This window comes from Taudactylus pleione, unplaced genomic scaffold, assembly GCF_031769625.1.
Source record: "Taudactylus pleione unplaced genomic scaffold, aTauple2 ptg000706l, whole genome shotgun sequence".
NCBI classification, from domain to species: domain Eukaryota; kingdom Metazoa; phylum Chordata; class Amphibia; order Anura; family Myobatrachidae; genus Taudactylus; species Taudactylus pleione.
The window spans coordinates 1,165,213-1,179,294 of record NW_028285108.1 but is presented as its reverse complement, the minus strand read 5'-3'; the positions used below and the strand labels follow the sequence as shown (position 1 = coordinate 1,179,294).

The 14,082-nt window shown below is 41.2% G+C and overlaps 1 protein-coding gene across 12 annotated transcripts in view; it reads left to right on the top strand.

Moving 5' to 3' along the window:
• Positions 1-14,082, top strand: part of NFASC (neurofascin) — a 137,741-nt gene that overhangs the window by 112,260 nt on the left and 11,399 nt on the right. For 5 of the 12 annotated variants that reach the window (XM_088456474.1, XM_088456472.1, XM_088456473.1 and 2 more), the window contains 3 exons: positions 7,415-7,600; positions 10,524-10,640; positions 13,471-13,623. The exons of 6 other annotated variants lie outside the window; for them this stretch is intronic. In XM_088456474.1, coding sequence (XP_088312600.1) covers positions 7,415-7,600; positions 10,524-10,640; positions 13,471-13,623 — 456 coding nt within the window. The remainder of the gene's footprint in view (positions 1-7,414; positions 7,601-10,523; positions 10,641-13,470; positions 13,624-14,082) is intronic. One more of the 12 variants, XM_088456475.1, reaches the window with a different exon arrangement.

Sequence of the window (14,082 nt, the reverse complement as noted above, 5' to 3'; positions counted from 1 at the left end):
CTGCTGGTAATATCCTAGTACCAGATACCACAGGATACCTACAAAGGTCTTGTAGAGTCTCAGCTGTTTCAGTGGGACACGGAGGAGCAGTATCATAGTAGCCAGGTTAAGCCCAAAATATTTTGCCTCTTCATTGTAAATACTGTAATCTAAACTGAGTCTCTCTTTATGTGCTGGTCCATACTCAAGAGTGTAAAAATAGCTGGGCCCAGAGGCCCTATGTGCCAAGCCAGATGTAGGCTTCTACAGCTAATTAAACACTTCTTGCATATTGATTATGTATTATTCTATCAGCCAATCAGTGTATGAAAACATTCACAGAGTGACCAAACTCTAGCTAATGAAAGGATACAATGCATGTAAGGATGTGTGTTCCTCCAGTACTGGTATTGTCCTGATCAATAACACTAAAAGAAGGGAACCATTTAATCCAAAAAATAGCTTATACACATTCTCTAAGATGTCCCCTATACAATGAGCAGTAGCGCTCGACACAGGCAGGGAAAACTGCTGTAGAACAAACAAGAAAACCCAAATAGGGACTTATATTAGCAAAGATTATTTAATAAAGATTATTTTATTTAGTGGTCATCATTATACCACACTACGACTGAGTGCTGGATTGCATTTAAATGATTGGACTATAACCATAAATAAATAAAGTTTGCTCACCTCTAACATTTATTACTAGTGCCAGTGCTGCTCATACAGCCTGTGCAGGTTCCTAGTACAACGCGTGAACAAGGAATGTAGGTTCCTCTGCTTAAGTGGAAACTAGGCTAAACAGGCTAGGCTGTTCACACTATTATCACTAAAAGCCACATGTGCGATTCCGCTGCTATAGTGAGGACCAGCTCCAGCCAGACCAGTGTATGACTGGAGTCTGTATTGGGGTGGGCTGGAAAAAAATGATCGCCTCATTCCTCCCAAAGATTACCATAGAACTGCGGTAATTTTGTGTTTGTCTCTCAAAATTTCTGTCCATTATACAAAATCAAAAGTAAAAGAACAACCCAAAAACCACACACACACAATCAAACTCACTGCCCCCATATCCTCACAAACACACATACTATCCCCATAGCCAAATACATAGTGCCCCCATATCCTCACACACGCACACACACACTGCCCCATAGCCACACACACACACACACAAACTACCCTCATAGTAACACGCAAACACACACTGTCCCCATAGCCTCACACACACTGCCCCCATAGCCACATACATACACTGCTCTTAGAGCCTCACACAAGCACAAACATGCCCCCGTGGTCTCACACACACACACACACACACACACATTGCCCACATGACCTCACACACAAACGTTACCACCATGAACTCATACACACAAACGCTGCCCCCATGGCCTCACACACACAAACGCTGCACCCCATGGCCTCACACACACAAATGCTGCACCCCATGGCCTCACACACACAAATGCTGCACCCCATGGCCTCACACACACAAACTCTGCACCCCATGGCCTCACACACACAAATGCTGCACCCCATGGCCTCACACACACAAACGCTGCCCCCCATGGCTCTGTGCTCTGATACTGTACCTCCTCCTGCAGCTGCTCCAGGCTCTGAGTCCTTGCACTTCTTTGTGGGGAGCCCGCCCACAGCCATAGCCCGCAATACAGAGGATAAGGAGGCGAGGAGGGTTGGGAGCAGCAGATATGGAGGCCTTTGGATTCCATTATGCTCTGCCACTTCTGAATCAGAAGTTGAGCCCAGCACAAAATGGTAGATTCAGTCACTATCATTGGGCAATAGAAGGGCTGCGATGGGGATGGGGGATAAAGCCAGAGGGAGTGTTGCCATGTGAACAATGGCATGCCACCATGCACCCGCCATAAATATAGGGGTGCAGATGTATGACCCTCTGGGAAGTAATAAGTGCTAAGTGATCAGCTCCTAACTGTCATTTTTCAAACACAGCCTGAGACATGTGAGTTGGGAGCTGAGTGGCTCGTTGTTTATCACTTTGCACTTTATCACTCCAGAGCTTCATACATTTGCCCTAGGGTCTGTAAGTAGTTGCTATGCTGCAGCACACGGAGTTACAGTTTCTTGGCGGTCCATCTTGTAGGTATGTGAAAGAACAACTGTACAATAGTATGCATTGGGGATATCGACAATTATTATGTCAACACAGCAGATGTTGGAGCCCCGTTGCGAGGACCAGTATGCTGACAATGTTAAAATGCTAATGTGTCACTAGTATACCTTTACACATGCTGATTTTACTGCATGTTTAAATTTAGATTAGCAACACCATTAAAATACTTTTAGTAACATTTTAACTTTTTCAGCATTCTTGTGCCGGCAACCAAGCTCCGGCATAGGCAGTGTCAACACAATGATTGCCGAACTGTCATATGCAGTACCATACAACAACAACAAAAAGTACTTACAATAAACAAAGCCAAAATAAGTTATATCTTACCTCCACTTGCCGCCTTGAGAACTGGCTGCAGTTGCCTGCTGGTGTTCTAAGTTCCATTGGGCCTAGTATAAATCCGGGTTATAGGACTATCTGGAAAAAAATATATATAAGAAACACCTCTTGAAAAGCTAAAAAATAGGGGAATTCAATTCTGTGCGATGTGTCGCTGCTGCAGACATATCAACCATTTATGGTAGTGTTGTCATTGCAAGTTTCCCTAGCGGAGGAAAACTTGCAATGCCGGAGGATGCAATGTTACATTTCAGAATGGCACATCACGTCCATTGGCAAGAATTGAATTCCCCCCAATGAGTGAGCATTCTAGCCCCCTTCCCGCCAACCTATCTCCTTGATCCCCTTAATCTCCATCTTCCAACCAACCTAAAGCACTAGTATGCAAAGGTCTCTCTCATAGCCTACTCCCCCTCCATATATATCATTGCCTATCCATAGTTCTTTAATTACCCCATCCAAAGCCTCTCTCACTGCCACCTACCTCCATATCTCTATTCCTCCTCCTCCTCCATAGCAGTTTCATGATCCCATGAGCCCTCCTCTCTCCAAATATCTGCCCTCCCCATTGCAGTGCTATTACCCAGAACCCCTCTCTCGCCATATCTCTCTGCTGCCCTTCACAGCAGTCTCATTGCCCCCTGAGCCCTACTCTCTCAATATCTCTGTACATCACATTGCTCCGCAAGCCCCACTCTCCAAATCGTTCTATCCCCCACAACCACCATACTAATTACATTGTCCACTGACACCCACTCTCCAAATCTCTGTCCCCACACACTCCATAACAGTCGCATTGCTCCCTGACCCACTTTCTTCATATCTTTATCCCCCCGCCCCTATAGCAGTCACATTGTCATCCGAGCCCCCCCACCCCCATAGCAGTCACATTGTCATCTGAGACCCCCCACCCCATAGCAATCACATTGCCACCTAAGCCCCTCCACCCTCCATAGCAGTCATATTGCCACCTGAGCCCTCCCATACCAGTCACATTGCCATCTGTGTCACCACCATAGCAGTCACCTATGACTGCTATGTCAGATTGCAACTTGATTCCTCCTCCATACCCCATAGCAGTCTAATCCCACCCCCCATAGCAGTCACATTGCCACATGAGTCCTCCTCCACGTCCCATAGCAGTCTCATTGCTCGATATCTTTGCACCCCACCCTCCATAGCTCCCTCTGTCCAAATCTCTGTCTCCACACCCTCCATAGCAGTCACATTGCCCCCTGAGGCACTTTCTCCATATCTGTATCCTCTCACCCCCCCATAGCAGTCACTTTGCCACCTGAGTACCCCCCATAGCAATCACATTGCCACGTGTGTCCCCACCCCCATAGCAGTCACATTGCCACCTGAATCACCTCCATAGCAGTCACATTGCCACCTGAGTCCTCCCCCAGCAGTCACATTACTACCTGAGTCCCCCCACCTCCCATAGCAGTCACTTTGCCATCTGAGTACCCCCCACAGCAGTCACATTGCCACCTGAGTCCCCACTCCCATAGCAGTCACACTGATATCTGAGTCCCCCCATAGCAGTCACATTGCCACTTAAGTCCAACCCCACCCCCCATATCAGTCACATTGCCACCTGATACTTCTCCCCTCCCAGGCTCTGTTCTGACGTGACAGGCTCCTGTTGCGGCTCCGCGCTCTGTCTGGCTTCCTCTGTAGTTGCTCAGATCGACAGACAGATAGAAAGCACACTTCCTGTCTTCTGATCTGACACTGAGCACTGGTGGCGTGGCTCCTGGGGGCCGAGGCTTTTCCATGATCATGTCTCAGATCATAATTAAAGAGGAGGGGCATCTCGGGGCAGGGAAAGTGAATCCACCACTCACTGACAGTGCTGTGCGAGCCAGAAGTTCAGGTGGTGGCTGGGGCACATGGTTGCGCAATTCTAAGCTACAGCATCTCGGGCGGGAGCCCTGTCAGCCCGTGCCTTGAGCCACTCCTGATGCCAATGTGATACTGGCCTTAAGCAGTGATATTGTTAATTGAATACAAATAATCATATACTGTAGCTTCACCCTGTCCCATCTAGCTGAATCTGACTGTAGTAGAAACATTATAGACCAGGATAATGACTGGGGTACCAAATTTCCTGCCAGCAAACATGTCTGGCTTTTGAGATCTGATTATACATGTATAATGTAAATGTATACATAGTTAAGCACTATAAGATATGTAATAAATATACTTTATTTGACCTTCTGTATGACATTTGCCTTAAAAGCTAAAATGGGGATTTAAAGCATCAGTAATATCCGCTTAAGTTTCACTCATCTCTTTTGCATCTGAATACAGGATTTGTACTGCATGGTTATATGAGAGCCAATATACCAATATGCTCGGTTTGCTTGATGAGTGGTAAAATTAATGTATACAAGTATTGTCTGCATGGAATTAGTTCAAATGCAAACTGTATGCTTAGTTGCACAAGAACAAATTTAATTGCTTTCTGCATGGCTGCACAATAGGTTATTCTTGTTTCAAATACCAAAAACTGAGAATGAGAAGAATTGTCAAAAACATTATGGGGCTTATTTAGTTGCATTTACATACTTTTTTGGTGGTAACACATTTGCATACTGCCCATGTGCACAAAAATTTAATCTGTATAGATTTTGAATACTTTTGACCTGCATTCCCTAATACCTAGAGATGAGAAACACTGGCAGGCAAGGGTGGTCCAGCATAAGTTGAATAATGTTACAATGTATTCATGGAATTGCAACACTATTAGACTAAGTAGACTTAGGCCCCAATTCCCTATTCTGCCAATCCACGGATCGGCCGTCATTGATGATAGGCTTTCCATCGACAGATCCGGGAAATTTAATTTCACAAATCCCTGACTCGGCGATTCCGACCGTTTTCTGGTTGGAATTGGGGAATCGAGATATTACAACATTTTGAATATTCCCAATTCCCCGACCTCGCCATCGGCAGAAAGGGGAATTGCCGCTATAGCGCAAGGTGTACGGGTCCCTTTAGATGCATCCCCAGAAACACCTATTAGGAGGTCTATCATTTGCGGGTGCTTAATCACTGGTGCAACGATACGAACTGATGAGAATGACTATCAGCAGCTCGATTTTACTGCTTCTGACTGGATGGTTACATTTTGACCTCTCCAGTTATAATACGTAAAGTAGCCCCCCACTCTTCACATAATTTAATTGACAATTCCAGTTGGATAACTGCTGGATAGAAGATTCCGTTCGATTTTTTGAGAGGTATTTTTATTTAAGTAGATTTTATATGAAGAATTAATCTTAATTTTTTTTTTAAACTGTCAAGACATTATTATAGACTGTATAACACTTATTTACATTATTATCTTGTGTACAAATAGGGTAATTCAACTTTAGCATTTCCTACATACTGTCAACCCTTATCTCTATGCTGTCATGGGATGTAAGTATACACACTGGTTATGCCTGTCTGACATAAATACTGTTTCAGAGCTAAGTGAGCCCCTATATAAAACAAAGGAATAGGTTGTATTGAGGTATCGGGCATTGGCAGTGATGTGTAAAGTGTGTGCTTTGCTGGTATACTTTATTGCATGCAGGCTTCATTATTTGTTATGATCAGATATAGGGGGTGAATCAGATGTGGACATCTGGAAGTCAAGGGGCACAAGTGGCCGATTGTTTCCCTCTGCGCATGTGTCCGAACCGCACTGTGTGTGCGTCCTGATGGTTACCACACAGAGACATAGATAGAAATTCCATGCAGATCCATGCAAATTCAATGGGCATTTCTGGCTGGTAACTGGGGAGGTGGCTACCAGACCCAGGCATGTCAGTGTCAGCTACTGCATCTAAAGACACTGCATCGATGTTCACTCAGACATTCTGTGCTTGTCATAGGGCAGGTGCAATGTCCAATGGTGTGGCCAATGCAGTAGTGCTTCTTTGTGTGCACATTGGTGGATTCATGCTACAGCCAGTGGGAGTCTCAATAGGACGCCTATCGGCCGTGGCATTAGAATAAAGACACAGTAGAGGCTGCGAAAAGAGACGCAGACGCTACTGCAATATTGTCCACCTCTGAATCACCCCCATATTGTGCAAGAGCTAGTTACATTTTTATGGTCCAGCCACGTGGCAAACATGCACTGTTATTATTTTTTATTGAAACACCTCCTATTCTTTCTACTTTCTTATTGTCAGAGTATTGCATCTTCTCCATGTGCTCAGTTATGAGGCAAAACTAGATATCTGAATGCTACTATTTCAAGTAATGTGTTTTATATTACCTCTTATCTTGGAATGGCCGGAATACAATATCTGGATCTTTGCGTTGCCCAGCTTTGATTAACATATTTTGTATTTGCAGCTGACTAGTACGTGTGTTTTGTCTGTACGTCAGCTAACTTACGGCAATGTCTCCACATATAAATGGTCTTGATGCTAACCAGGGGTGACATATGACACATGTGGTGGTAATAGGAAGGTTGGAAACACTTGGATAAATTAAGGACATAATATATATTTGCAACAAGCCCTTAGTCACACGTCTGTGGCACATACAGAAATGTTGCAGCCCAGCATGATTATTTTATGTACAGACATGTTGTAGCCAATTGGAACTAGAATGTTTATCACGTGTTAATATGCAGAGCCTGTTATTTAGCATTCACTAAATGTACGTCAGTCTCAGTAATATTGATAAAGACATCTTAACCTGCTGTTGCACCTAATTTGTTTTGTACAGCTTTGATTTCAGATGGGCACACACACACATATGCAATCACTATTGTGCATAAAAAACACAGAATAAGTTTGTAATATGCATTTGCACCTGTGTTTCTGAGTGGTAACAGACAAACATCAATACGTGTGATAATTTCCCTTTGTGTGCAGAAAAAACTTGCATCTCTCTGCTCTCTTTTCAGTCTGTTTCTTCCTTTGTTCTCAGTTCCTCCCACCTCTCCAGCACCTGTCACAGATGCTCCAACAGAAATGCCAACTCTTCCCCCAGCCACTCCTAGTGACACCAGTACAGTCCTCACTACAACTAGTACAGCTAAACCCGCTACAAAAGCCTTCCCTGCCACCACTGGTACTGACAGCTGGCAGACAACTGTGACTATCCATGATATAGGTACCGGACTTTAAAAAGGATCCATATTGTCACCATTAAAGACAGACTAATATATATTCATGTAGCCTAGTGTGCCTTATGTCCTCCATACATCAGCGATGGATTGGGCCAATTCCCCGATCCCCAGATGCCGGGGTCGGGCATTGGTGAAATCCAACTTGTTAGATATATGGACCTCATACATTAGGTAGCCATTTCACTTATCTCCCAATCGGACTGGAACCGCCGATCTGCTGGTTGGAAATGCCGACCGGTGGACATTGATGATTGCCGATCCGTCTGGGAGTCTGTGATATTCTTCATGTTAAAAATCCCCGATTAACTGATCACAATCATTTTAATTGTGGATGGCAAATCAGGGATATCCAACATGTTGGATTTCACCAGTGCCCCAATCCCTGCGTCTGGTGATCGGTGAATTGGCCCAATACATTGCTGATGTATGGGGGCCTTTCCCTGATTTTCCGATCACAACATAATATGATCGGGATCAGCAAATCAGGGATTTTTAACATGAAAAATTTCACAGATTCCGCCCACGAATTGGCCATCATTGGCGGTTCCAGTCTGATCAGGAGATCGGTGAAACAGCCATCTGATTTATGGGGGCCTTTCAATAAAGCCAAAAACTGAGCCATGAGGCCTAATTATAGATGATTATTGTGGTCATTTACATTAAACCTGTGCGCTTTTAGTGACCATTAAAATGGCCATGTCAGTCCAGCATAAATCCATACTGAAATCTATGAAACATAAAAAAAAGGTCTGATTGTTTTTTTATTTAGAACAGAAATAAAACTTTACATTTTTATTCCATTATTCAAAGTTACAGGGCTTAGAGAAAACGGGTGTTAAGAGACAGAATTAAAAGCTCCCATAGTTTTACTAAACTATCTTTTATTATTAACAGTATCTTATATAGCGCAGCATATTCCGTTGTGCTTTACAATTGGAAACATTAATAGAACAAAACTGGGTAATAACAGACAGATATATAGGTAAAAACGCCCTGCTTGCAAGCTTAAAATCTAGTAAAACAATTTCAAAGAAACATTTCAAAAAAAGGTCCACTTTAAAGATGGGTACACACTATACAATCTATCATCTGATATATCATTCCGGTGCAGATCGGAGCGATATATTTTACACATCGTATAGTGTGTATGCCCAATCCATCATTCCCGGCCATCTATCATTGAATCGTCCCATCTGCTGTGCTGCACATAAGATGGGACTATTCGACAGCTGAGATGTTACATGTAGCATGTAACAATACTGTACATCACGCCGTCGTACGCCGGATCTTTTAGTGTGTGTACGGCAACACAGTGTATCGTAACATTGCATCGCAGGGTCTGATGCATCATCATGTGGTTTGTATTATGGAAAAAGACTCCATTTGGACCGCTCATTAAATAAGTGTAATTCCTCAATTGAAAGCGTTACTTGTAGGCAGTAGCAGTAAAGCAGATATAAAATAAACTGTCCTGAAATGTGGATACAATGATAATTGTGGTGAATCCTATTCATTTTATAAGAAGCTTGCTTCAGTTGGTGGCTATGTTAAATGGAAATAAATTAGAATTAAAGACCTTACTACTTATACAGTTTGAGTCTCACATATGAAAATATTCCGAAATACGTAATATACCGCAATACAGATTTTTTTTTAGCATGAGTGAGAAAGTGACATCTTTGCTTTCTGATGGTTCAGTGTACGCAAACTTTTGTTTAAGGCACACAGTTATTAAAAATATTGCATAAAATTACCTTCACGCTGTGTGTATAAGGTGTATATGAAACATAAATGAATTTCATGTATGTACACAAACTTTGATGCACAGCAGTATTAAAAATATTGTACAAAATTACCTGGAGGCTGTGTGTATAAGGTGTATATGCAACTTAAATTATTCTGTGTTTAGATTTGGGTCCCATTCCCTAGAAATCTCATTATGGTATGCAAATATTCCAAAATATGGAAAAATCAGATATCCAAAATACCCCTGGTCCCAAGCATTTTAGATATGAGAAACTCAACCTGTATTAATGTACAATTAAACCTCAAAACCCAAGTTGCCTTATATAAAAGGTACCAAAATCTTAATATATATGTCTGAGTTCTTTTGCCTTGCTAGAACTTGCTCAATTTGGCATTATAGCTGTATTTAGCTATTTTTCCCAGAAGGTGAATAAAATGGGATGCGTTCGGCATCCCGGTGGTCGGGATGCCGATGCTTACAATCCCGGTGCCAGCATCCCGACCTTCGGGATGCCGAAGGTAAGTAGCGGGTTTGGGGGGAGGGTTAGGTTTAGGGGTTATGGTTAGGCACTGATGGGAGGGTTAGGGTTAGGGACTAAGGGAAGAGGGTTAGGTTAAGGGTGCGGGGAGGGGAAGGTTAGGTTCAGGCACTAGGGGTGGAGGTTAGGGTTATGCACCAAAGAGGGAGAGTTCGGGTAGGGAGAGAGGGAGAGTTAGCATACTGACCAACAAGTGTCGGTATGTTAACTCTGTCGGGATCCTGCCATCGGGACTCTGACCGCAAGGATCCCGACTGTCGGTATTTCATACCGATCCCAATAAAAGAGGCTGCAGCATCTTGCAGTAATGTTACTGCCAGTAGGCCAGCTGGTTGTAGTAAAAGATCTCCTTCTCATGATCACAACCTTGTCTATAATATCTTATAAGCTCCTGAACATTTTATAGATGTATTAGTACATTTTATTTATTAGCTCTTTTATATAATCCGATTTTAGACAGTGTGGTCCATTATTTGAGGTAAAGGCTTAGTAGTAAAGTAGTATTTATAATGAGGTCATAGCCGTTTTGGTATTTTCTGTTATATCTACAACACCCTTCATACCAGGACTTTTCCCCATACAAATGTTGTTGGTTCTAACTTGTTGTAAATCACTTTCCCAGCCACAACTGAACAACCTATTTGGAACATCACAGCTTTGCCCAACAGCCACTGGGCAAACATCACCTGGATGCATAACTTAGGGCCCAGCTCTGAGTTTATGGTTGAGTATATTGACAGTAAGCATCACTTCTGCATGTGGAGTTTGTGTAGCTTGAATGTATCTGCTATAGCTTCCTGCCACAATCAATCTCTGCCACACCGTGCATAAACATATTTCAGGAAGGCACTCCACGAGCTGGTTCTTACCTTGTATTTATGTAACTGCTCAATCCATAATGATTAGCATTGGTTACAGTAAGCCACATGTGTTGCCATTTTTTCTATCACATAATTTATAAAGAACTATATGAACAAATTCCTCACCAAAACAGTGACTACAAAATCTTTTATTAAAGTAAGTTATTGAGTAAATTTAAGAACAAGGGCCAAGGGCTGATTAGACTTCTAAAGTGCTGCAAAACATGATGTAGCGACATCTGTGCAAATGTTATAGGCATTATTAGGCAACTGCAGCAATTTTTTTTCATAATTTAAAGCAGCAATTAAAAAATAAAATAAAAAAAGGCAAAACTAACTTGGTTTTCCTTTGCACAAGTTTCTTTAGATAATGTTTTAATTTGAGAGATGAATTACATACTAATGATAGTAATGCAGAGCCTTAGCCCATCAGATACAATTGCATAATATATTTTGTTATATGTTGCGAGAAAACTATTATGTCCCACCTATTATTTTGTTTCACTCCAGTAACTTGCGGTAATAAAGCTCTATACAGACATGCTGGCTAACACATGGTATTACTTCCAAGGAAATATAATAAAACCACTCCTGGAGTGCCTGTTTTGCTTTAAATCAGCCTGTAAAATTGATCAAGTTAAATATATATACATTCATGGGAATTATCATTGTTTTAATTTAAGAATCAACCTAACTGTGATCATCCCTGACATAAAGGCATGAACAGCCCCTCCAGGTCAGTGTCATCTCTTACAGGTTATATACGTATCCAGACCACATTCCTTATAGGGCACAAATAATTACTATTTCATTGGACCCAGCATCAGATAGTTTTGAAAGTTCCCATGTATGTCTATGTACCATTTTATGAATTTTATTCCTATTTTTATGAATTTATATAAGGTGGCTAGATACTTATGGAAACGTACATGCTTGGATGCACAATTTTTGCCATGCAGCTATCCATTCGTCATTTATATACATGTACTAAAGCAGGGAAGGTCTTGTCACCTCATATATGAAAATACATTTGATTGCTATGCATTGCACTACAGTACATCTGCTTTGCTTTTGTGTTCAGTAGTCATACTTGATGTCTTCAACTTAATATATTATCTGTCTATATTATCTACCAGACAAGTCCATATTGCAGCATTAAGGTTTGAAAAAAAATTGGTTTGAACAGGAAGTGTATTTGGAGAAATATGAAATGGAAGCTATTTTACACATAAATACTTATGTAAATGTTATAAGCGTGTTTCTGTTTTAGTATCCCCTTGGTTTTGCGGATTACACAGAGCATTGTATTAGACTTACGTGTTGTAATAGACATGTGCTGTATTACACATATGGTTATAGCAGAACAGTTTTTTTTTGTGGAATCTCTACTTTGTATGCTATTAAGGGAATGTGTGCTGTGCTTTGGAACACACTGCTATACCAGTAATTAGTGATAAAAAAGTACCACAATGATGTTCAAAATACTGAGGGTTTAAGATAAAACCAGCTGGGAAAAAATGGTATGCCACTTCCCTACATATGCAAAACAAATTCTAAGAAAAACTTAATTGAAAAAAGCAAAACAAACATATATAGATCATATTTTCCATCTGTATATATCCTATAATTTGTTATGCTTGTTTGTGTAGTACTACACTCTTCTGTTAGGATTTGTGCATTGCAGTGAAACTGTACTGCTTATGGTCGTATTTTGAGTTGAGTATATATTAGTCTTATGATTCTATAATTGGACAGGTGTATCAGGGTCATTCACGTGTCAGTTCTTTACATAAATCCCAGGGAGTCAGAGGTCTAGAGATACATCTAATTTTGATATACAAGTACCTTTGCACGTCCCATAGGCCTGGTGTCATTTTCTGTGTTGAGATGGATGTACATATACACAACATTTCAAGTTGTACTTACCATAATATATGGACAACTCTGTAGAGCTATAAGTCCACACATTCATTTTTATATGTATGCAACACTCTACATTCTAAATCAGGCCCAATGTGCATACAGGATAACTTTAAATGTGTATTGTGCATATGTTTATATTGTGATTACTCCATTGATGTTGTGATGCCTTGTGTAGACTTAGTCATCCAACAGAGTATGTCTCCAGACTGGGGAATTGCACAGTGCTGTCACATATTAATAGCCTGAAACACTGGGAAAAGGAACCTGCATAATGGGCTCTTATTTGGCTTAGTTACCTCTGAACAATTCCCATTAATGGTAATCTGTAACTTGCCTTGTACATATATTGTGAAAGTAAAACTTTAGGTTGTCTTAAATGTACTGTAGTTTTATGTTATTATGTCTGTGGCTAGGACAGTTGTATAAAGAGAAGCATTCATTGCCTCAAATGTTAGAGTCCGAATAGTTGCAGCATGAGCGCTTGGAATGCAATATGAGCATTGTATTGGATTTGTATGTATAGTGTTATGGAATATATTGGATGCTGTATTTGCAAATATATATATATAAATAGCTAGCATGCGTTTTACTTTGCTGTATGTAGTGTTTGCAATGTAATTAGACCAGACTAATCAAAGGCACTACTTGTGCAAAGAAGTTTATGGTTAGAGCCATGTATATGGATGTGGGTCTTAAATTCATTTGCATGAAACGATTGCTCTGGCCTCCCTATACATCCTATAATCTCAAGTCAGTCGACGTTCATCCTCAGCTCTTTCCTATCAGGTAATAACATGAACAGAACTGTTCCCGTTAAGGCTCATCCCACCTCAATTCAGCTGTTTGACCTGGTCCCTGGGATGACCTACAGAGTACGGGTTTATTCCCGGGATCGCCAATCAGTCACAAGCCCGTATGTGACGTTCGAGACCAGCTCAGGTGAGGGCTTTGTGTTAATGCAGTAAAAACAGAGATATGGTATCTCTGGTCTTCAGCCCATATATAGTTCATTCGGAAACATATTTTTATTAGTAAACGGACAAACTTGTTTTTCTAGTTTAGAAATGAATGTTAAATTGGTCATTCAATTATCTTTCTTCTTGTGCAAATAGCTTATTCTACATATTTCTTGTGAAGGTTTTAATTATCAAACTGCAAACATGCGCTAAGGATGTTAAACAGGCACGCACGCACACACGTTCTTGTGAATGTGCTCTTACATACAATAACGTCGTACAATGCATAAAGTATCCTCCAGAACCTCATAGTTTGTCTTGTGCAAAGTCTTTATTTTTTGTAATAATCGTGACAGATAAACAATGATACATTTGTAGAGCAACTTGTAGTTAAGTCCCCTGAATCTCTGTACTACCTAAGGGGACTATGTTCTATTACATG